The sequence below is a fragment of the Micropterus salmoides genome, unplaced genomic scaffold (assembly GCF_014851395.1).
Source record: "Micropterus salmoides isolate LMB-PRFRI ecotype aquatic unplaced genomic scaffold, ASM1485139v1 Ms_hic_scaffold_15, whole genome shotgun sequence".
NCBI classification, from domain to species: Eukaryota; Metazoa; Chordata; class Actinopteri; order Centrarchiformes; family Centrarchidae; genus Micropterus; species Micropterus salmoides.
Genome location: NW_024040596.1, coordinates 8,037,500 through 8,059,276, shown reverse-complemented (window position 1 = coordinate 8,059,276; position 21,777 = coordinate 8,037,500). Strand labels below are relative to the sequence as shown.

General features: G+C 39.4%; 1 protein-coding gene across 12 annotated transcripts in view; it reads left to right on the top strand.

Moving 5' to 3' along the window:
- Positions 1-21,777, top strand: part of stxbp5l (syntaxin binding protein 5-like) — a 166,543-nt gene that overhangs the window by 111,737 nt on the left and 33,029 nt on the right. For all 12 annotated transcript variants that reach the window (XM_038720194.1, XM_038720192.1, XM_038720190.1 and 9 more), the window contains exons 7-18: positions 1,200-1,283; positions 5,417-5,540; positions 9,092-9,167; positions 9,720-9,874; positions 10,108-10,180; positions 10,977-11,124; positions 11,651-11,718; positions 12,406-12,446; positions 13,579-13,793; positions 14,057-14,226; positions 15,906-16,031; positions 18,808-18,959. In XM_038720194.1, the coding sequence (XP_038576122.1) occupies positions 1,200-1,283; positions 5,417-5,540; positions 9,092-9,167; positions 9,720-9,874; positions 10,108-10,180; positions 10,977-11,124; positions 11,651-11,718; positions 12,406-12,446; positions 13,579-13,793; positions 14,057-14,226; positions 15,906-16,031; positions 18,808-18,959 (1,432 nt within the window). The remainder of the gene's footprint in view (positions 1-1,199; positions 1,284-5,416; positions 5,541-9,091; positions 9,168-9,719; positions 9,875-10,107; positions 10,181-10,976; positions 11,125-11,650; positions 11,719-12,405; positions 12,447-13,578; positions 13,794-14,056; positions 14,227-15,905; positions 16,032-18,807; positions 18,960-21,777) is intronic.

Sequence of the window (21,777 nt, the reverse complement as noted above, 5' to 3'; positions counted from 1 at the left end):
AGAGGGCATCTCATTCTCTGGCTTACCTGTTTGGTTGCATCTGTTACTTTTGGTGTTCATAGTCTAAAGATTAAGAGTTGCAAAATGTATGAGAGGCAGGTTTTTTTCCAACCCCACATGCCCTCTACTTCCCGTCTTAAGATTTGAGATCACAAAGTCTTTCGTCTCAGCAGGAGGGCTGTTTCCTCCACTGTGTCTTAAATGCTGTGCTCCTCCAACATCACTCCCTATCTCCTCTGATCTGTGATCAGATTGTGTCAACGTTGCTCTCCCCTTTCATCCTGTGTGATCGTCTTGTGGTGTGTTAGTTTTTATTGTAAGTGCACATGAGAGCTGTGTGTTTATGGGTGCCTGTTGTTTTCATTTACAGTGTATTATATGTATTACATATGCGTATCCATATCACTAATGTGTGTGAGAAGGTGTGTGTTTCTGCATACTCTATGTACTTGTGTGCAGGTTGCTGGATAAATCAATAAGTCTATATGTGTGAAGAGTAAATGAAAAAAGCAAATGTTAGCTAGTATCTGAGACCAATATTGTGAATGTAAGATGTTGTTCTTACTGGGTGACAGTTTGTTAGGGTGGGGTTCACCACCACTGTAACACCACTGCTTCCCTTTAAGAGTAAAGGTTCTTGTTTGCTAGATCATGATGAAAAGCAAATAGTACTCTAAAATTTCCAGAACTCTGCCTGGCACCCACTTCTAAATATAGATGAAGTCAAATCTGAAACCTAGAAGGTGGATTGGCAATCAGTTAAGTGCTCACAAAGACAAGTAATGTCAGTCATCATTCATTGCTCCACTTTGTGCATAACTTTAGTTAGCTTGGCAAGAGTAGACATGATGGTGTCAATATAGCAGGAAGTAGTTTTATGAACTGACGTCCTTGTCAAGCCCACCTTCTACATGTTCTACAAATCACAGGCAGAAAGCAGGTGGTGAAGTCAATTAAAGTCTATGTGCTCAGTAGTACATTCACAATAGAAACCTTCTCTCCCAATACCCACTAATATTAAAGAAACCACAAGCGGGTTAGTTTTAAAACTTTAACTAAGACTGTGTCTGAATAAAAATACTAAAGGCTTAAAGAGGAAGAGCAAAGAGTGCATTTATGTAAATTACAATGTTGGTGTAGGCTGTGCTCACCATCTCATCTCTTCCTTGTTTTCCATTGCTTGTTACTCCCCTCTACAGCTGCTTATAGGGTTTGAGAGCGGGACGATCGTACAGTGGGATCTCCGGGTCAAGAAGGCTGACTTCAGAATCTACTACGATGAGGTGAGCTGCACTATGCACTCCTGCTTCAAGAAACTTAACAACTGAAGTGAATATGCTGTCAGGTGAAACAGTTTTGTTTCTTGTCCACATCAGGGGACGTTTTCACAGGGTTTCAGTTTTTCATGGGTCATAATCTGTGGGAATCCGGCAAGAAGCAAGATATACACCAATCAGCCATAACATTATGACCACCTGCCTAATATTGTGTGGATCCCTGACCTATCGAGACATGGACTCCATTAGATCTCTGATGGTGTTCTGTGGTATCTGGCACCAAGACGTTAGCATATGTTGCAAGGTGGGCTTTGTTTGTCCAGCACATCCCACAGATCCTCGATTGGGGAATTTGGAGTCCAAGTCAACACCTTGAACTCACTGTTGTGTTCCTCAAACCATTCTTGAAACATTTTTGCTTTGTGGCAGGGCGCATGCTGAAAGAGGCCACTCCCATTAGGTAATACAATTTCCAATAAAAAAGGGTGTATATGGTGGTTAGGTAGATAGGTGGCAGAACCAAAGGTTTCCCAGCAGAACATTTCCCAAAGCATCACACTGCCTCAGCCGGCTTGCCTTCTTCCCATAGTGCATCTTGGTGCCATGTGTTCACCAGGTAAGGGACACACACGTACCCAGCCAGCCACGTGATGTAAAAGACAATGTGATTCATCAGACCAGGCCACCTTCTTTCATTTCATTTATCTGAGAATATTCTTAAATAAGGAAATCTATTCAGTGATTGGTCCTTGGCTACATCATCATCCAACATCAATGTCTGCGACACAGCAAAGTGTCGTAAATCAGCACTAAGACTGACACTTAAGATTTAGTCCTACACTTCACTCAAATTAGGACTATGATGCTTGATAACTAACTTTTAAGCTCAGTTTAGAGCCAAGAATTTTTTTAATCTTAAGTCAGTTCTTTGCAGTGTTCTTATGAGTAATTCTGAGAAGCTTGATAAATACGGGTCCTGGTCTCACTGCAAACGAACACACTGGCTTGCTCTGCCTCTCTCTGGCCCTCTCTCTTTCTTTGCTCCCCTGACTTTCTCCATCAGCAGGATGTCTTATAAACGCTCCCAAAAGACACAGAACTTGTCTTTTTTCCGGAGTTTTCACTCCACGATCTGTTATCACGGCAGCAGGTGCTCCGCGTGTCGGCTTGTTAATGATGTAGCAAACAACCGAAACCAACATCTGCACTCTGTGTTTTCACTGTTGCTTTACCTGGTCCATAATTGTAAAACATCCACCATGACCACGTCCAAGTTCTTTACCGAGTGAATTCTATCAGTGAAATGCCTTTATAAGACGACTGCTACCCCCCCACACCCACACACACACACACACACACACACAGAGCTGTAGTTTTGGAGATGCTCTGACCCAATCATCCAGCCCTTGTCAAAGTTGCTCAGATCCTTACACTTGCTTCTAACACATCAACTTTGAGGACAAAATGTTCACTTGCTTCCTAATATATCCCACCCATTGAGAGCTGCCATGGTAATGTGAAAAACAGTGTTATTCACTTCACCTGTCAGTGGTCATAATGTTATGGCTGACATATATATATAAGAATGTAGTGAAATTGTGGTGAGTAGTGGAGAAAAGGAAATTACAACAAAAATTTGTCATGTTCGCACAGAGTGGGGTGCATGATTGAAGTAAGTAAAAATTTGCTGTGGAAGTACTATGGAAATATATAAAGGGTTGTTTCATTTCTTTCTTTTTCCATTTCTAGGAAACTATGAGTGAGATTTTTTAACACTTTAACACAGCTATTACAGTAAATATCCTATGCACATATTGGGGATTTAACAGCCTCCGTCTGATCTTCCTCCCATCACTAATCCTATTAAGAAATTATCCTTTTTGTTTGCCAATATTTTCAATCTCAACAAAATGTGGCAATTTTTATCTTTGAGCAGCAACTGAACTTTTCTTACTTTCAACAAGCCGTCTTTGTCATCCAGTGCTGCATTCGCATGTCTGTGTGCCTGCCAACCAATTACGGCTTTTTGAACAAGAAGCCGTAATTGGAGGACCCAGGCATGCTTATACCAGTCCAAGCTGCCTTTGACAGCTCGCACTGCGCTGTCAGCATCTCCAACAGGTGAGGACTACAGCGTCTGTTGCCATTTCACCCAGTTAGTGGTGGAAAATAACATAAGAGTGTTCTTGGTGTCAAAGATGCGATGAAGGTCAGCGATGCATTACCTGCTCTTCCCATTATCCGCTATACAAGTTGTTTTATTTAGAGTGCACAGTGTAAAAAAAAAAAAACAACACCACTAAAACTAGAATAACCATATTTTAGGTAATATCCTCAGACTGGTCAAATATACTATATAGATACAGTTTATCTCTGGATATTTTATTCAAGGTCAGTTTGAGAATTTCCATTGCATGCACACGCACACACACACACACAAACACACACATGCATCAATGCTTTAATCTGTTTGTTTTTTTTTAAACCCGTGTGGCCTCAAACCTAATTTACCCCGTAGACATTCCCACCTCGTGGAAATGATCCTTTGCATCCGCTGCTGTCTCTCATCTTCCGTGCCAGCTCCTGTGAAGTGTCACATCCTGCTCACGTTCATTAATGTGGTTTCATGCGAATCACCTCCAGCATAGCTTAATTTCTAATTTGCATCCGTTATGTTACACACCTTTCATTTTCTTCAAAAGCACTACATCAAATTCACACATATACAGTATGTAAGCTAGGAATGGCATGAGCTTAGTTATGGATGCTTCAGGCAACCTATGACTTTCTATAGACATACGTGTTCCGTCTATGCAGAAATCAGCTTCTGTTGCTAATTAGAACAAGTTCCAAATGAAATCTCGGGTGACTTTAACTTGTGGGGAAAAAAGAGTTGGAAATAACTCTTTGAAAAAAATGCGACGTTGGCTGCATCCTATTTGCCAAATACTGCAAACTGGCTCACAATGGATTAGGATCAGGAAAGGTTAATTTAGAGCAATTGTAAGGCCAAATATCTAATGTAAGGTAATAGTTTTGACATTAGAGTTAATATGCAAGTTGACTGTGATTGCCAAAAAAGTGTATGCCCTCATAGCATTCCCTGGTTTGATAACCTCTGTACCTTTTGACATGAAAAGACGTGATTGATATTTTCAAGAAGTAAACACTACTCTTATATCTACAAAGTATGTTAAAGATATGAATTATTTCTAGCAAGGGTAAGAATTATGCTAATATGGTGTTTAAGATAACTTTGGCCAAATTGACAGTTGGAGCAAGTTTGTTGATTTTCTTCAAATTTTTCAATTAAAGTTAAAAGATCTCCGTCATATGGATTAATTAAACAGAGTACTTATATGGTTGACAAGGTTCATACAGCTGAACTACAGTCACAAAGTCTGGCAGAAATACAAGTCGAGAGGCAATAAAACAACACTGAAGTGACAGAAAAAGGGGGTCATCAGGTAGGCGTGTTTAAATGGACATGTAAGTAGACACCGGGCTGGTGTGACAGATCATGTCATGGGTCGATTGAGCAATAAAAGACAACGACAGATGAACAGTGAATGCAAGTTAACGAAAGGAAGCAGGCTCGTGCTCTAAGCTTCATTACTGCTTTGTCATTTTTTATTTGGCTTGGAAATGACCTTTTTCATAGCTGAGGTGTCTAAGCTTGCACATCACTGAGCAGTACAGGACTGAAAGCCAGTTTTCAAAGCTAGAAAGCTACCATAAAACCATAAATATAAATTAGCAATTCTATCAAAACCCCATAGATATGTTGTAATTTTGTATTACATGCAGTAGAACCTTCCACATAGCATAGTGTAGATTACGTAGTATTTATTTATAGGAGTGTACTTGATAGAGCCTGACAGGTTGTGGAGCAGATGTGGCTTGTGCAGCTTTATAACTGTCAGATTTTTTACTGTAAATGTTTAAAGCATCAATTAGAGACCACTGTTGAAATAAAAAGTAATTTTGTTCTTTGCTAATACATTTTAGAATTATTCTTTTTTTTTTTACCTTTCTCTCCTAAATGAAATAAAGAGAGATTCTGAAGCATTTTAAAGTAATCTTAAACATAAAATATGGCATGTTTGTATAAATCCATTCCCTCTGTCTCATTGGTACAGGCCATCCATTCAGTCAGCTGGCATCATGAAGGGAAGCAATTCATGTGCAGTCACTCAGACGGCAGCCTGACGCTGTGGAACCTCAGAAACACCACCAAGCCATTCCAAGTCACCTTCCCTCACGGTGAGACGCAGTGCACTTTTCTTCTTCTTTTTATTAAAGCGGGGTCCTTGGGCTGTTACCTAACACAACAGACAGAAATAGAAGATACTATAATTGAAGTTAAAGCTTTGATTTAATGTGTCTATTGAAGAATGAATTTCTGGTCCACAGGTTGTCAGTAGGTTGAGTTTCAAACTGTTAGAGGACATATAGGCAGTGAAGAATTCCATCTTCATGTTTATATGAGTTGTCAGTAGTAGAAGTGAAAATATCTTAGGTAAGAAAATACAAATTAATTTGACCTTAAACTTACAGGAAAGGCATATTCTGCAAATTAAAACATCCCAGAGCAGTGTGACCAAAATATTTGGGTTATGTCATTTTTTGACAACGTTATATGTGCCACGTGTAACGGAAAAGTCAAGTTAATCATCAGGGGGATGGTTCATCAGCTGACAGGTGGTTCTAATGCCGATCATAGAAACAACATACTGTCATTGAATTTCTGGCGCCACTTCTGGTTATCAATAGTGTGAAAAAGAGTGGGGGTTTTTTTTAGCCACAAATTCTGTACTATTCAGACCAACCTCATTGCCAGGTGCCTGTGCACTTTGAATGCATGACAAAGCAAATCTGAAAATGACAGCCATTGCAATATGTGACGTTTGTCATCTCCAGTTTAGAATATTTGGCTGTCAAGTGAGAATATTTCAACACCGGTTTGGTTGAATAACTTCTACTCCACATATAATTCTATGTACTTTTCCTCTGACTTGTCCTCCTTCTGTTTTCCTCCTAATCTGTTGTGGTTTGTGTTCTGGCAGGGCATCCTGACCTTGTCAGATCTCTGGTGATGAATAGTTCCTTACTGTGAGCTGTTATCTCTGGCAAAATCACAAACCAAGAAGGACGTGGGCGATAAATGTTAGGGACTGGGAAACAGACCTTATGACATGGTTAAATACAACAGATTGTTTATGTGCTACATATTTGTCAGTCATTTGGTATAACACGGAATCAAAGGACCATAAGTCATAGCAATCATCCCACCTCACGCTACCTTTTGAATGAAGTTTTCTAATTTTGAGTTTATTTTCCTCATGGCAATAAATCAGCAGCACTATTATTTTGAATTGATTCAATGAATTAGCATACAAAGATATTTTCTCATAAAGTGCTGTTTTTATTTTCCAGCATTTTGAAGAAACAGGCAAATACAAGCAAAAGATTTATATACCCTGTGGTTGCAGGAGAGAGCATCCTAAAAGACACACACAGCTAAGTCAAAGTGAATAAGTGTGTCTATACTTCATGGAAATAAAAAGAGCTTCACCAGAAAGTAATCCAAATTGGTTGATTATCTGGAATGGCAACAATGTTGTTACTACAGGTGCATTTGTGGTGCAGGAACTACACATTTTATGGTATTGGAACACATCAATCAATGTTTTAGTTTATTTGTGTCTCTGACAGACAAATAAAAGTTTAAATTTATGCTTGCACTAATGAATGTAGACAGCTGTATAACTTGAAAGGAAAGAGAAGGAGGGCGATGGCTGTACGTTGAAAGGATACTTAAGATGAAGAGAGCAGAAAAGGGAACAGAGACATTTTCTTTTAAGAGGAAAAACAACTGATCAAACAAAAATAGAGTTAGAGGTAAAACACAGGGTGCACAGTAATTGAAAAATATAATTGTCACAAGGTAAGGTGGGAATCAATTATAAGTGAGGTAATCATCTGTCTGGCAGTTAGTCATTATGATTAACCTCCGACAACTTAAAGAAGATGCTGATTTTATGTTTCATGTGACTTTTCTTTTCTTGTGTGTTCTCTTGTACAGATTACATAGTAAGAAATAGACAGTGTGCATATTGATGGCATGCAGCAGTAAATGCTTGGACTATGTTATGGGTAACTATATAGCTGGAGGTTTGACCTGTATCAAAGCATTACCAAGAGGTTTGGCCTATTCTCTTCTTTCTGTGCTTTCCTGCTTTGATATTTCAGTATGTGTTGCCATCCTGTACCTTTGAGCATTATCAGTGATAAGTCACTGTCACCCAGAGCTTCGACTGCCTAACACAGATAAAGGATTAAAAGCAAAGTGTGAACAACTTTAAACCACCTGAAATCACATGTATATAAAGTGTATGTATGTATATGTAGGGAATATAATGCAACACAGATTGTATTTCATAATGACAAAGCCTTTACATTAAACATATTTGCAAACTATTAATCCTTAGTCTGTCTGCAAAATGTTAACGAATGCCATTTGTTACTATCCATATATGCATGTATCCCCAGTGTTGTGATATCCGTTCACAACACTGGGGATGATACACCAAGTACGTGAGCGCCATTCCCCTTACAATATGTGGGATACAGAACGCAAACCTCTCCCTGGTCTTCGGTGTTAACGTCATGTGCTTTGTACACCCTCATCCACCCTGAGCACTTAAATTCCTTCAAAATGTATTTAGCAAAACCACATGCAGTCGTGCTCACCCCTAGCATTAAAGTTGATGTTTATTTGAATTAATTTATTAAGGTTTATTAAGGTTTATTGTTTACAGAGCCAAAATGTTTAAAATTATTAGTATTTGCATTCTATTGTTTTGAGAAATAAAGAATAAGTTGAAGCTGTTGCTGCTGTAAATATATAGATTAGATAGTCAGTGGGCTGAATAAAGTCACACTTTTTATTTGTTCATTTTCTGTTATCAAGGATCTAGCGTGAAATTGCTGTATTCCATTTTCTAAACACAGGAGCAGTGAACATCTTACAATTTAGAAATTCTATTTCATTCTTCATTTGTTCAGAAAGATGTTTTGTTCAGAGCACTATGCCCATGAATTACACCCCAAGGTCAACTGCCTTCCAGCCTCATTGTATCAAAGGCAAAATCATTTCATTATGTGAAGTGGGAAAAAAATAACTCTCCTTAACGCACTAACACTGATAATGGTCTGCCGTTCCCTGAAAAGAAGAATTAGAAACACAGTAATCAGAAAGTGAAGTGGGAAGTATGAATAAAAACAATTTCTTGTGCTGGAACTTTGTCACAGTCAGTTTTATAGAGACATTGTAGTTTCATTATGATTACAGTTGTGGAGGAAAGAGTTGTGAGCTTGGAATGGTAGGTATGCTAAATAAAATGATTAGCACGAAATGGGAAAAAAGATTAACAACACACACAATCAGAGTTGTACGCATAGTTTCTGCTTTGTTGCTTTATTGTATTAAATATTTTTTGTCTTAGTGTGTTTTTGTTAATGTTGCAGTGCTTTGCTCCTCAAGGCAGATTCTATTATTCTATTCTATTCTATTCTATTATTTTATATCATATGAATTGACTGTAATCTTGTAATTTTAAGCAAATGCCCTTCTCATTTTCTACTCTTGTCGGTATTTGATGTACTACAGTATGCTCATGATTTCTAGTGTTACACAACAAGTAACCAAAAAGTGTGTATTAGTTCCAGAAGTTCTAATAGGAAATATTAACAACAAATGTGGTGTTGTCTTAAAATGTTGTCGATTCTTTTGCTATTTCTTTTAAATTCAGGAAAGATACAGAAAGATGGGAGGAAGGAGTCATGTAAACCCATACTCAAAGTGGAGTACAAGACATCGAGGAACAGGTGCGTACTTTTCAAGGAAATGTTCAGATCCAGATTGCCTGATTTCCTTAATTTTCCTGATTACTGTAAATTATGATTTGAATAGAGAAAGGGAGAGGGAGATTTATCCTGTGGTTATTTCATCATGTGGTGAATTAACCAGCTGGTTAATTCTTATGAAAACCCCATTGGTGCTAATCATAAGCCAGAAACAGAAGCAAAAAGCATTTAAGTTTTTGGCAAATCATTATTTTATGATTGTAGCCCCTTAAAATGTGATCATGGGGAGGGGTGAGTGGAATTACACGTTTTATTGTAATAGTATACAGTTTTAAAGCATTGTCAGATAAATGAGAGAATTGGCAAAAAAAATACTTAATTGATACCTACTTATATATTTTATTTGTTCTTTTTTATTCAATTATTTGGTCAGTAGCTAGTAGTGAGTAGCTTGTAAATAGATTTAATTGATTTATTCATTCAATGTGACATTTATTTCAATTGTTGGCTGATCAGCTTCAACCACTAGCGTTGATACACTCTTCCTAAAGTCCTGTTCTCCCTCCACAACAGCGAGCCTTTTGTTATCTTCTCTGGGGGTCTTTCATATGACAAAGCAGGACGTCGGCCAACATTAACCATCATGCACGGCAAGGCTATCACTGTGCTGGAGATGGACTATCCTATTGTAGAGTTCATGGCCCTCTGCGAGACTCCATACAACAACGGTAAGTGCATACAATGACAAAACCGGTGTCACAAATTGTCTGGATTCAGCTCAGTGGTTTTTATGGTTTTAAATCAATGCAGAAAAAGTTTTGTTTTATCTTTGTCCACATTTTGAGCTATCATCTCACTAAAATGGAGGGAAATGGAATTGTGTTTGTGTTGCATAAAGCTTTGAAAATTACAATCAATGGATTAAGCATTATCCTCTTCAGTTTGGCTTTGTGTCTTACAGAGGTCCAGGAGCCTTACGCAGTGGTGGTGCTTTTGGAGAAGGACTTAATCGTGGTGGATCTGACACAGAGCAAGTATGTGTTTCACATATATGAGCACATCTTCCAGCAGCTTAGCAGCATGTGACTGATGGCAAAATGAGAGTCCCATCATCACATGTCAACCTTTGAGATGAGATGATATCACCTGGCAACACCTCAGGGGAAATACCATTCATCCATAAGCCAAATCCTGTCACAGTCAACAACAAAATGAAAGAGTTAAAGAACTAACCAGTGACACTCGAATATATACTTCAGGTAGAAAGAGAGGTCACATGCTGTCCTTTGCGTAACTGACATGTCACTTTGCTCTCAGGGAAAATGCTACTTCAATCGTTGTTGAAAGGAATGAAGGTGGAGGTGATCATCCTAATGTGATGCACCTAAGGTTAGGGAATATATTTGAATAGTAGCTAAACACTATAAAGTAGATCTGCAGTATGGTGTAAGGCTATAAATTAGGTTAACTAGTTGATTAGATTGTCTCATTAAAGCTGTTAGATACAAATATCTCCTGATACAGCTTAATGTAGTTTTAACTTGTTCAGATTGTCTTTTTCGACATTGTAAAGTAATTGATTAGCTGCTAATTGTGTTTAAATTGTCCAGTATAAATAAGTCAGTGGCCTGCACCCAGAGGGTGTAGATTTGATCGCTGATACACAGTGTGTATCCCAGTTTTTCTGATTTCATTGAATTAATGCGGCGTTCATGTAAACACATCAATTATCTCCTCGTTATTTCATTATGACTTCAACTTCCCTCTCTGCCCGTTTTGCCATAGCGGTGTGTGTTATACTATAGCGTATCATACTCGTGTCTCTTGCAGCTTCCCTGTCTTTGAGAACCCTTACCCCATGGACATCCATGAGTCTCCAGTTACCTGCACAGCCTATTTTGCAGAGTGTCCGCCCGACATTATCCCCATCCTCTACTCTATAGGAGCTAAACACAAGAAGACCGGCTATAGCCAAAAGGTAGGAAGGGGAAAATATGAGGAAGGAATACCCTCCTTTTAACATGTATTTGTCTCTTTTTTTTTGCCAGTTCCAGTCTTTTTTGGTAATCATTTGAACTTATAATCTTTAGGCATTTAACGATGATTTAAGTAAAAAAATATTCTTTTTGGTAATGCTCCTCAAAGTGATTTCATTTAAAATGTTGTCGATAAATACATTATGTTATTAACACAAAAGTTATTATGGTGCTTGTAGAATGGTGTGCCTGTGCGGTCAACTACTTTATGATCTCTCAAGGTTACCAACATTAAACTGAAAAGTGAATGATCTTCAGAATTTATGAACAAATACAGACCTATAAAATAATTGCTGCTATGAACCTGAAGCAAATTATGGGTTATCAGTAATATTAGTCATTTTAATCAGTACACTTTTATATTTGTGGATGTAAACATGTGCTTTTGGAACAAGGCCCAGTGGGAGAAAATCAAAGGATGTTGTGTTTGGGTTTTCAAATTAATCACTCTGTCTGCAACCATATCAGGAGTGGCCAATCAGCGGAGGAACATGGACGTTAGGCTCCCACACCTACCCAGAGATCATCATCACCGGGTAAGTCACAAATATTGATAGCAATATTTTGAAAGGTACAGAAAGACCTTCTAAATCCAAACACATGGCGACCATTTGCCCAAACCTTTTGAAGAAAAGTGTGCAACAAAACCCATCACAATTAAAAGGGACTCTGTGTCCTCACTCACACAATGAAAGTCCAGACCTGTTTGATTTGGTTTGATCTGTGCCAACCCAGCACAGCACGACCCTGAGGCCATACTGCATTGTAAGGGGTTGACAGAGATGGTAACCTGTTCTGAAGCATGTGCACTGGGGTGGTGTCTGCTTCTGGGCAACACTCACAGGTATCAGCAGCAGTCCAGCCATATGAGGCCAACATGGGGATATTTTCTCTTTAGGACACACAGTATGAACAGTCGAAAAATTCTTACATCCTTGGCTCAGAGTAGTTTTATTGTCCCACAGGAGACTAGGAATTCAACTTCACTTTTCAGCTATCAGAAACTATAAGGAATGGTCAGCTGACGATTTCTGCACAGTGTAAGATTTAAAGTCAAATGTTTAAGAAAACTTCTCATATAGCTGTTACGTTAATTACAGTTGTGTTAAAGCAAGGAATAATGTTGAATGCCATATATTTTCTTCCTGTTCGATCCTTAGAGTAATAAAGGCACACTAATTTTACCTAATAGACAAAAAACCCTATCCTTTCTCTTTGTTCAGACATGCTGATGGATCAATTAAGTTTTGGGACGCATCTGCAAGTAAGTCCACTCTCTAAGCCTTTCTGTCTGTCTCGTGGTCTCGGAGCCATAATGAAGTGAAACTTTTGTTCAACTCAGGCTTTTGTTACACAGCATGCTTAATCAAATAACATTTTTTCATGAATTCCGTGGTGACTAATTTCAGATTTGCCATGGGCTCTGACCTCATAGCAAATGAGTAACACCACTGTGATATGAGATGCTCCACAACAAATTAGCCACATGGCCCGTTGTCATGTTCACAGATGGGTACACACTAAAACCCCGCCATGTAAATGTGTGGTTTTCTGAAAATCTCTTGAAAAAAAATATTGACAGCTGTGGTCTGGATGACATTTACTTCCATTGCATCGTATCTACCTTGGCTTAACTTTCTTGCTATAGGCTGATTGCTTAGTGATACCCGTTTATCCCAGCCTAACAGACCCTCAGAGTTCAAAAACACAAAAGATCTTCTTTATTTCTATTTTTTATCTTTACCTTACATTTTAGGCATCTTTGATCAACACATTTTCATCACATACAGTGATGGTGCATGTTTCCAAGCACATTAGCTGGTTTTTGTTGATGAAGGCTCAGCACAGTTTTGTGTAAAGTGTTAATGCAATATAATTCATAGGGCTGCGGTGATAATCACTCTCCGCTCAGCCAGTCACATTACTTGCCTAATGCTGCAGCTAATAACGTGCCCGTGCATAGTGAAAATGGCTCACGAAATGGAGAATAGAGATGAGATTTTGTACAGTATGTTGAAAATAGTATTATCTGGAAGGTGGCGAATAGCAAAATGTAAACACTTCTGCTAAACTGAATCCAAAAGCAGATGGCACAGCTTTTAAAGGATTAGGCTGCTGTTATTTTATCTTTTTATTATTATTATAAAAATCCCATGTGAAGACCAAAACCAACAGTGAATTTATCCTTTGTGTAGCCACTGTCTGATAAAGCGTATCCACCCACAGCACAGCCCACTGTCATCTAAAAACACTTCAATCACCGTTACACTGGGCGACGGATTCCTTCATTACATAGGTGCTACCACCCCTGGCAGTGTCAGTTGATAACTGTGGTAAATAAATGCGTACTTTACATTTACAATATTTTCACTGAAACAAACCATTCCTTTAACCAGTCACACTACAGATGTTATACAAGCTGAAGACCTCCAAAGTGTTTGAGAAGCCAAAGCCTGGTGAGGGCCGAGCGGCCGACTTGGTGGAGGATGACCCCTTCGCTATTCAAATGGTCAGCTGGTGCCCAAAGAGTCGCATCTTCTGTGTGGTTGGCATCTCAGCCCACATCATCCTGTATCGCTTCAGCAAATATGACGCCAACACTCAGATAGTGGTGAGTGAGTTATAAGGAGTGCAAGTAAGGTCCAGTGCATTTCTTCCAAACTCCTGCTACCAAATGTTATATGATTTCTTTTCAGAAATATGTTATGTTGTGTTTTTTTTAGAGGAAAATCTAATCTGTGTAACACTAATTCACTGGATGGGGTATTGCTGTAGTAGTCACAATGTTACCGGACTAAATATATTGTGACTAGTTGGCTATTAACAGTATGATAGGTAGATTGAGCCATACTTTTGTATCTGTGTCATCCTCAGTCACTAGAGGTGCGTCTACCTTGTGAGTCGGAGGATGTCATCTCTCCATCTGAGAATGAAAATAATCCCTCCCTCTCAGAGCCCGGCTCTCACTCACCCCACCACCAACACCCAGCGAGCCCCAGCAGTGGGACACCTGAGGGTGTCAAAGACAGCATCCCCCATCTTAAGTAAGATCTCCTCACAAACATCATAGTAACAAATATCTGTTTAACAAATCATTTGGTCTTGCAGGTGCCAGGAATTGTTTATGAGAACATTACAGTAATGCACAACACTGGACATCTTACTCCTCTGTTGATTTAAAACAAAATTGTTGTTGTTGTTGCTTGTGACTCAAATAGTGGGTCAAATCTAAACTTGCGCCACCTTGTAGTGTTTGCACTACAGTGACCTTTCTAATGTGTCGTGGGATGAGGGTATATAATAACAGGTTACCCTCTATAGCTGCGTTTTGACCAAAGGAACTATACCCCGGAACTAGGAACCTTTGGAGGAACTCACTGTTTTTCTACCGGAGGGACCAGGGTCTAAATGTAGTTCTGGGGTCTTCATTTTAGTTTGTTTGCAAACCAGTAAATCACAATCAACACAAGTCTCGCCGATGTCCGCCTGAGATGGTATGTTGGCATTAAATATATTGGAAATAGCAGCCAGCTTGCAGCGGTGTGTTTACGCTAAATACTGGGTCGTAAGTTGTTGTTTTAAGTTGTCATCAGTCAGGAGGTTTTTACACAGAGCCGAAGTCGGTCTCCTCCTCTCCAAAACAAGCGGAACAGCTGATTAGAGCAGGTAATTAAGCTCGTTAAACATCCCGTTCCTCCGACACTCAGGCGACACGGTCCTACAGCTGATCTTCAGCTCTTGTCGCTGGAAATGTTTTAATAACCTTCCAAACTGTCGCGATTTTATTTTTGTGTTGCTTTTTCTGTGCTGGAGTTATTTTAAGAACTTTATGGCTTTATCCAGCTTGTTTGGCTATTATTTAATGTGTAATGAACTTTATCGTGTGTCTCTTCATTATACTCCCACACAAAAAAGCTGCTCTAATGGTCAAGCAAAGCCTATAGTTTTTCATTATATTCCAGTCAGATGTTCATTTATAAATGTTGCTCATGGATAGTGGTGTCTAGGAGATGGACAGGGAGGTTTTCCAGGCACGTCCAGCAGGGAGGAGGCCTCTGGGAAGACCCAGGACTAGGTGGAGAGATTATATCTCCACGTTGGCCTGGGAACACCTCGGTATCCCCCAGTCAGAGCTGGTTAATGTGGCTCGGGAAAGAGAAGTTTGGGGTCCCCTGCTGGAGCTGCTGCCCCCGCGACCCGACCCCGGACAAGCGGATGAAGATGGATGATGGATGGAAGGATGGATAGTGGTTAAAATAATGATGCCTGTGCATTGCTTTGTATGGCTACAGCCTACGTCAGCTGGTTAATTTGCCTAATCTCCCCTCTTTGGAACACGGTGGAAACGCACGAAAAGCGGCTTATGTCGCCATCACGTAGTTGTTGACTAGATTTCAAAGTGCTGCTATTAGCCTGTCAGAGCCATAACACCAGCAGGTTCCATCATTTTACATCGTGACCTGATGACACGCCACCACGTTTGACTTGTTTAATACCTTTGCCATGTTTAACACCCTATGCAGCTTCAGATTGTATGATATATATGATTGGACATGAACATTTGTAGCAGATTTATCTGTCATCTGTTGTTCCAACTGCATTTCCTTGCTTACTAGCTATTTATTCGTTAGGTGACACTTTTCCAGTGAATTTGCATGTTGAGGTTTTTGTGTCTGTTGTATGTAACACAGTACTGTAAACTCTTTTTTATGTCTGCTTTCAGGGTGAAGGACCGGACGGTTCGGGTTCCTCCTGGCTACCAGGCAGAGCTGGTCATCCAGCTGCTGTGGACAGATGGAGAACCTCCACAACAGATCACTAGCCTGGACATCAACTCTGCCTATGGCCTGTAAGTCTTTAGATGCACGACAGTCTGCCTGTGAGCTGGTCTTCTTAAACATCCGTGTGATTATTCATTTGTCTGTCTCGGGATAGCAATCCCTATTACAGTGTTGCTGAAGGAACCTGAGAGACCAAGAAGGGTTTGACAGCTGATAATTGGCTAGTTTAAACCACAGCTTTAAGCTAGCCAAGATCCAGATAGTTCTATGTAGTCCTCTAGTTGTAACAGAGGAAGTAAATGTTGGTGGCTCCAGATGGCAGCAAGAGGGAACTGTTTGACAGTGGTTCAAACCTAAACCTCCAGAAAATATCGAACACACTGACTGTAAAGCGCACACAGCATGCTTGTGTGTATGCATAGTACTACCCATCTGTTTGTATCTGTGTCTCCATTGGCCTGTTTCTCAATTTATGTATGCTGAGTTTTCTGAACCATTATAGTAATATTTAAAAGGTTAACTAACTGTATCTGGATGCAATATTGCCATGGTTGCAGTCACCAGTTAGCAGATATTACAGTAATATTATTAGTTTAGCAATAGCTTAGCAAGTGATAATCCACAACTAGCTATTGTTTTTTCTTAGGTTTGTAGTACATTTACCCCTGTATGGTTAGATTGTTGCTACTACTGACTGCAGTTAAAATACCCTGAGCACAGGGTTAGAACAGTATTTAAACTGTGAATAGGTTTGAGTTGTACTGACATATAAATGTAACATCTTTCAGCCAATCAGAAAAAACACCATATTTTCTGTGGCCATAGCTGTAACAATGAATAAAGTGAGTGAAGGTCAGGGTGGTGGCAGTTGTCAGCAGCAGTAGCAAGATACATGGAGAGATGGAAGGTTAAACAGGCCAGCCTGTCATGTGAATGTGTGTGTAAGTGTGTTATTATGGGGAGAGCAGTTCAATTCAAGATAGTGTACTGGACCCCTGAGTCTGTACCAAGCCACTAGTGGAAATTGGGTGACATAATCATAATTTGTGTCTGTCTTTCTTTCCTTTTTGTCCTTTCATTTTGGATAGCTTATTATTGTGATGCTTTTTTTTTTAAGTACCTGATGTTGACTGTAAACAATGGTTGACATTTTGTTTTTATGTTTTCAGTTTTCAAAATTGAAAAAATGAAAGACAAAAGAAAAGGTTAAAACACGTTGTGTTGGCGTTGGTGAAGAGAAGTTGAATGACTTCCTGGGACCGGAGTGCTTTAAGACCACTTTGCTGTGAATAGAAGGTCTGTTGGCAGAAACCGATAAAATCACAGCTCTTTTCTCTAAAAAGCTCTTTATGGGTCAAGGCAGAGCCACTGTTTGCCTCTCTCCTCTAAAGCTAGTCACAGCTTGAATAGAGTTGCGGAAATTGATTAATTTTGTTTTTTTCTTTTTTGCTTGCTCCGTCACACTTACTTATGAACACGCTCAACTTTAGACCCACACAAAAGGAAAAGAAACGATTTCTGCTTCTTTTTACTTTGCTTCTCTTTATCTTTTTCTTTTTACACTATAGTATGTGCTGTACGAAAATCACAATAATGATTATTGGTGCAAGCAGAATATAATCATTACATACATCATTGACGCGATTTTAAAGTTGTGAAATAAGCATTTCATTACAAGACAGTAATGATGAACAGCAACATAAAACATAAAAACACATTACACAACGGCTTTATGTGAAGAATTTAAAGAGCAGGAAGTCACTGCCACGTTTATGTCTTTACACATTACTAAAGTTACTCTTTTGCAGCTTAATTAAAGAATATCTGTAAAAAAGTAAAGAGGAATAAAAATGGGGGATTATTTAAAGTTGCTATTATCCCCTTTATGACCTTAATAAGATGACAAGATGACACGCTGTAACAGAACTCTTACCTTCGCCACCATTTCTTCAGCTGTTGAGCCTTTAGCTTTGATATATGAATGTCATGGTTTCCCGGTAAGGTTTTTTTGTGTTGTAAGGCTCAAGCTGTGTTGAAGTGTCACTTGTACTGAAAGGCTGGATAAGGTCAGGGTTTAGCCACCGCTGCCTTTAAACTTGTTGGTTTTCTAGTGTATTCTGAGTGATGTGTTCAGAGGCGTAATCGTGTTTGTGCTATTGAAATTGTTTACATAGAGTACATGACAAACAGCCCTTAGTAAAATTTTCCAAATTGAATATAACACTGTGGCTGCTGTTGTCATGACTGGAACCATGTGACCTTGTGACTGTAATGTGAAGTGAACCAGACGTCTGCATGGTGGATACAAGAGAGAAATGATGGACTGGGAAGCTGCAAATTTGAGTGACATTTGTGTCTCGCTTATTTTGTAATTTGAATTGAAAGGCCGCCGATAGAGTCATTTGTTGTGAATATCATCTAATTCTGGTCAGCGCCTGATTAAATGTAATGTCTTTTGTTCAAAGACAAACAGATAACCTACTGCCAGCAAGTTTCTCTTGAACAGTTAAGCCAGAGGCTCTATGGCAAAGAGGGGTTGCAGGTGGCAACGGGTCTTCTGGGAAACATGGTATTAATATTCAAAAACAGCAGCAATTTCAGTGTAAGATAAACACAGGCTTTTGTTGACAGTAATTACCCCAAAATATCAAAGTTAATGTGACAGTGTTTGCTAGTGTTACATGTAGCCCCTTTAATGTCAGCGAGAATAACCTGGTGAAATAAATCTGCCAACAGTGGAAATGTCTCAGCTGAATAACATTCTTTCTCCTCCATGTAAATGGTGGTTTGTGTGTGTGTCTGTGCATGTGCACGTGCCTCCTTGCTGCGTTTGTGTGTGTCCAGTTTGGCGTTTGGGAACTGTAATGGCCTAGCGGTGGTGGACTACTTGCAGAAAACCGTCCTGTTGTGTATGTCGACACTGGATCTGTATGGAGCCGCCGACCCCTACCAGCGCCTTACCCGCTCCCCTCGCAGGAACAGACAGTCCACCTCAGGTAGCACACATACACACACACACACACACACACATTCACATACCTATGGGATCCTGCCACTTACAGATGCACGTACACAACTAACATTAACTGTGCAACCACATAGTAAGTTGTCAACAATGTAGTCATTACATCCAAACTGTCATCTCTTTTCTATTCTCCTGTCTTCTCTCCCTCGATCTCCACAGCTGTTTCTTCTTCCTACTTCTTCTGTCTCCCTCCTCTGTATCTGTTCTTCTTTCTAAGGTTTGACTGATCGGTAATGCAAATCTATCTGTAATCAATAATTAGATGCAGGTGGTGAGATTTCCTGTATAGCTCATCAATACCACTACATTTGATCAAGTTAAGGGTTTCCCCTACAACAGTGATTGTCAACTGGCGGCCCGTGGGCCACATCCGGCCCTCCAAAGCTTCCTATCTGACTCACAGAATGACCACTGTTGAAAATGTTGCATTATTTATCTACTTTATTTACTGTATTACTCTGCTGTATTACTCTAAACTGTGCCAAATTTCCCGAAAATTAACACATTAAGTTATTGCTAATGCAAACTGAGCAATTCCTACTGCTTAAGCTTCACATTAAAAACATTTAACTGACGAAACACAAGTTGACTTATATTATGAAGTAGTCACAGGAAATGCAATGTGTTTGTTAGTGAGATTAGTGCTGACCGCCATCAAAACAATGGTCATTTTCGACATTGCATGACAACAGGTCAGTTTAAAATACTGCAGCGAGTAATGTAAGAGTCAGAACCAGCCATAGTGAGCTGTAAGCTGAAGAACTGCAGGCGACAGGCCGCACACCTCTAGATTCTCAGCCAGGTAAACAACTCCTTTCACTTTCACTGTTCCCAGACTCATGTTGTGTGCAGCATAATTATGGAAAAAGCTTGATAGTAGTTTGTTAAGCTGCCCCAGACTTGTGACCTGTAGTATCAAAACACATTTGCTATTACCACCAGTCACTACAGGTCAAATACACAATAATGGTAAAAATGCATAATAGTATCAAAACCTGTTACCAGTTACGTCTACAATTACATATTTGAATCATCAGTCCTCAGTGAACTGCCTCCTTGGCAGAAGTTTAGAATCTGTTCACACTGAAATAAGCTAATAAAAGCTTTCATTTTATGAAAGTGCAAATATTAATAAATACTTATTAAGCCTAATTTAGAGATATTACATTACTGTTTGCATAAAATATGCTCCATCAACAAGTACAGTCCAGTAATAGAGGTGTCTGAATCAGCATTCACAAACCTGCATCAGTCCAACCTTATTTCTTTCCTGTCTTTGCTCTTTTCCTCTAACACAATAACATACAAAGACAAAAACACCCGTCCATGTCAGTATGCCTGTCACAGATCTGCACTATGACATGAAGTGCATGTTAACAGGCTGCGTGTCATTCCACATTGGCATTATTATGCATGTTGTCATTTGATTTTTCTGTCCTTTCTGTTTTTAGTCCTGCTTGAGCATAGATCTGTAGTCAAAAGCCACAGAGGTCTCGTACTTCCTAACCCCTGCCTCCCATTTCTCTGCTACTGATCTTAGCTGGTGATGGTGTCAGAAATTCTCTTAAACACAAGCCGCACCTTTCTTATTTCACTCTATACTAAACTCTGGATTTGAGGGCATCTCCGCTCCAGTGGTGTAATATTTTATGATGTCTAAGGTCCTTTAAGCAATTTAAAGTACTTTCATACATAATTCCCACAAGTGTAGCTGGAATTGCTTTACCTGTATTCATTGAGTGAAGGAGAATATCAAGGTAGATGCAGGATTTGCTGTTGCCTAAGTGCTTTTATTGACTACCACCACACATATTGTTCCCAACTTACTGTTTTGTAAAAGTCTTTCTGTGTTGGGTCTTTAAAATCAATTTGGAGACGGAAGAAAAAATGAAAGCGTGCAACTGTGCCTTTTTTCTGTACCCCAGGTGGTGTTGGCAGATCTCGAGCACTTGCTATGCTGGAGTTAATATAATACTGAAGACAAAACTTTAAAAACCCAGACAAAAGGCCAAATGGAGTACATGACACTAAAGCTGCTGGCCTCGTATTCCTGCTTTTTAAAACACAGTTTTCTGTCCTTCCCACAACATCTTTAGCTGTCGCTGTCACCACACATATCTGTATATGTGTACTATATATATGTAAGTCAAATTTAGTGTTTTCATTTTATAAAATGATGCTAATTATTGATTATTTAGGTGTGTTTCACTAGATATAGTGTAATGCATTATTATCAGCCATGGAGAAAACTATATAAACAAAATGCAATGTAAAGCAATTATTTGATGCAACAAGAGATTCATTTATTTTGATGCTGCTTTGTACATAATGATATGTTGCCTGCTAACACAGTAATTTGCATTTTGTGCAAATGACCAATCACATCAGCGTTTCTGGGGTTTGTAGCAGTAGCGGGTAAATCTTGTCTGTCCTCCCCCTGAAACTAACTCAGTTGCTGCTTGCTCTCACTTTCTTTTCCACTCTAAGCCTGTGTGTTCTTCTCTCTTCCCCTTCCCTCCTTTTTCGTCCCCTCCCTTTCCTACGTCCTAAATTTTTTAAACTCCAATCCTTCCCCATCCACACATTCCTCCTCTCCTTACCCTGTTTCTTTCTTTGCTCTCCTTTCTACCTTGTTTCCTTCTGCCCACTTACTTGCACAACTCTCTGCCACTTTTCTTTCTTTCTTGCCTCCCTTTCTTCTCTCATCTCTCCCTGCCCTGAATCTCTACCTACATTTCTCACTCTTCATTCCTGCCCTCCATCCTTTCCCCCACTCCTTCCTTCCCTCT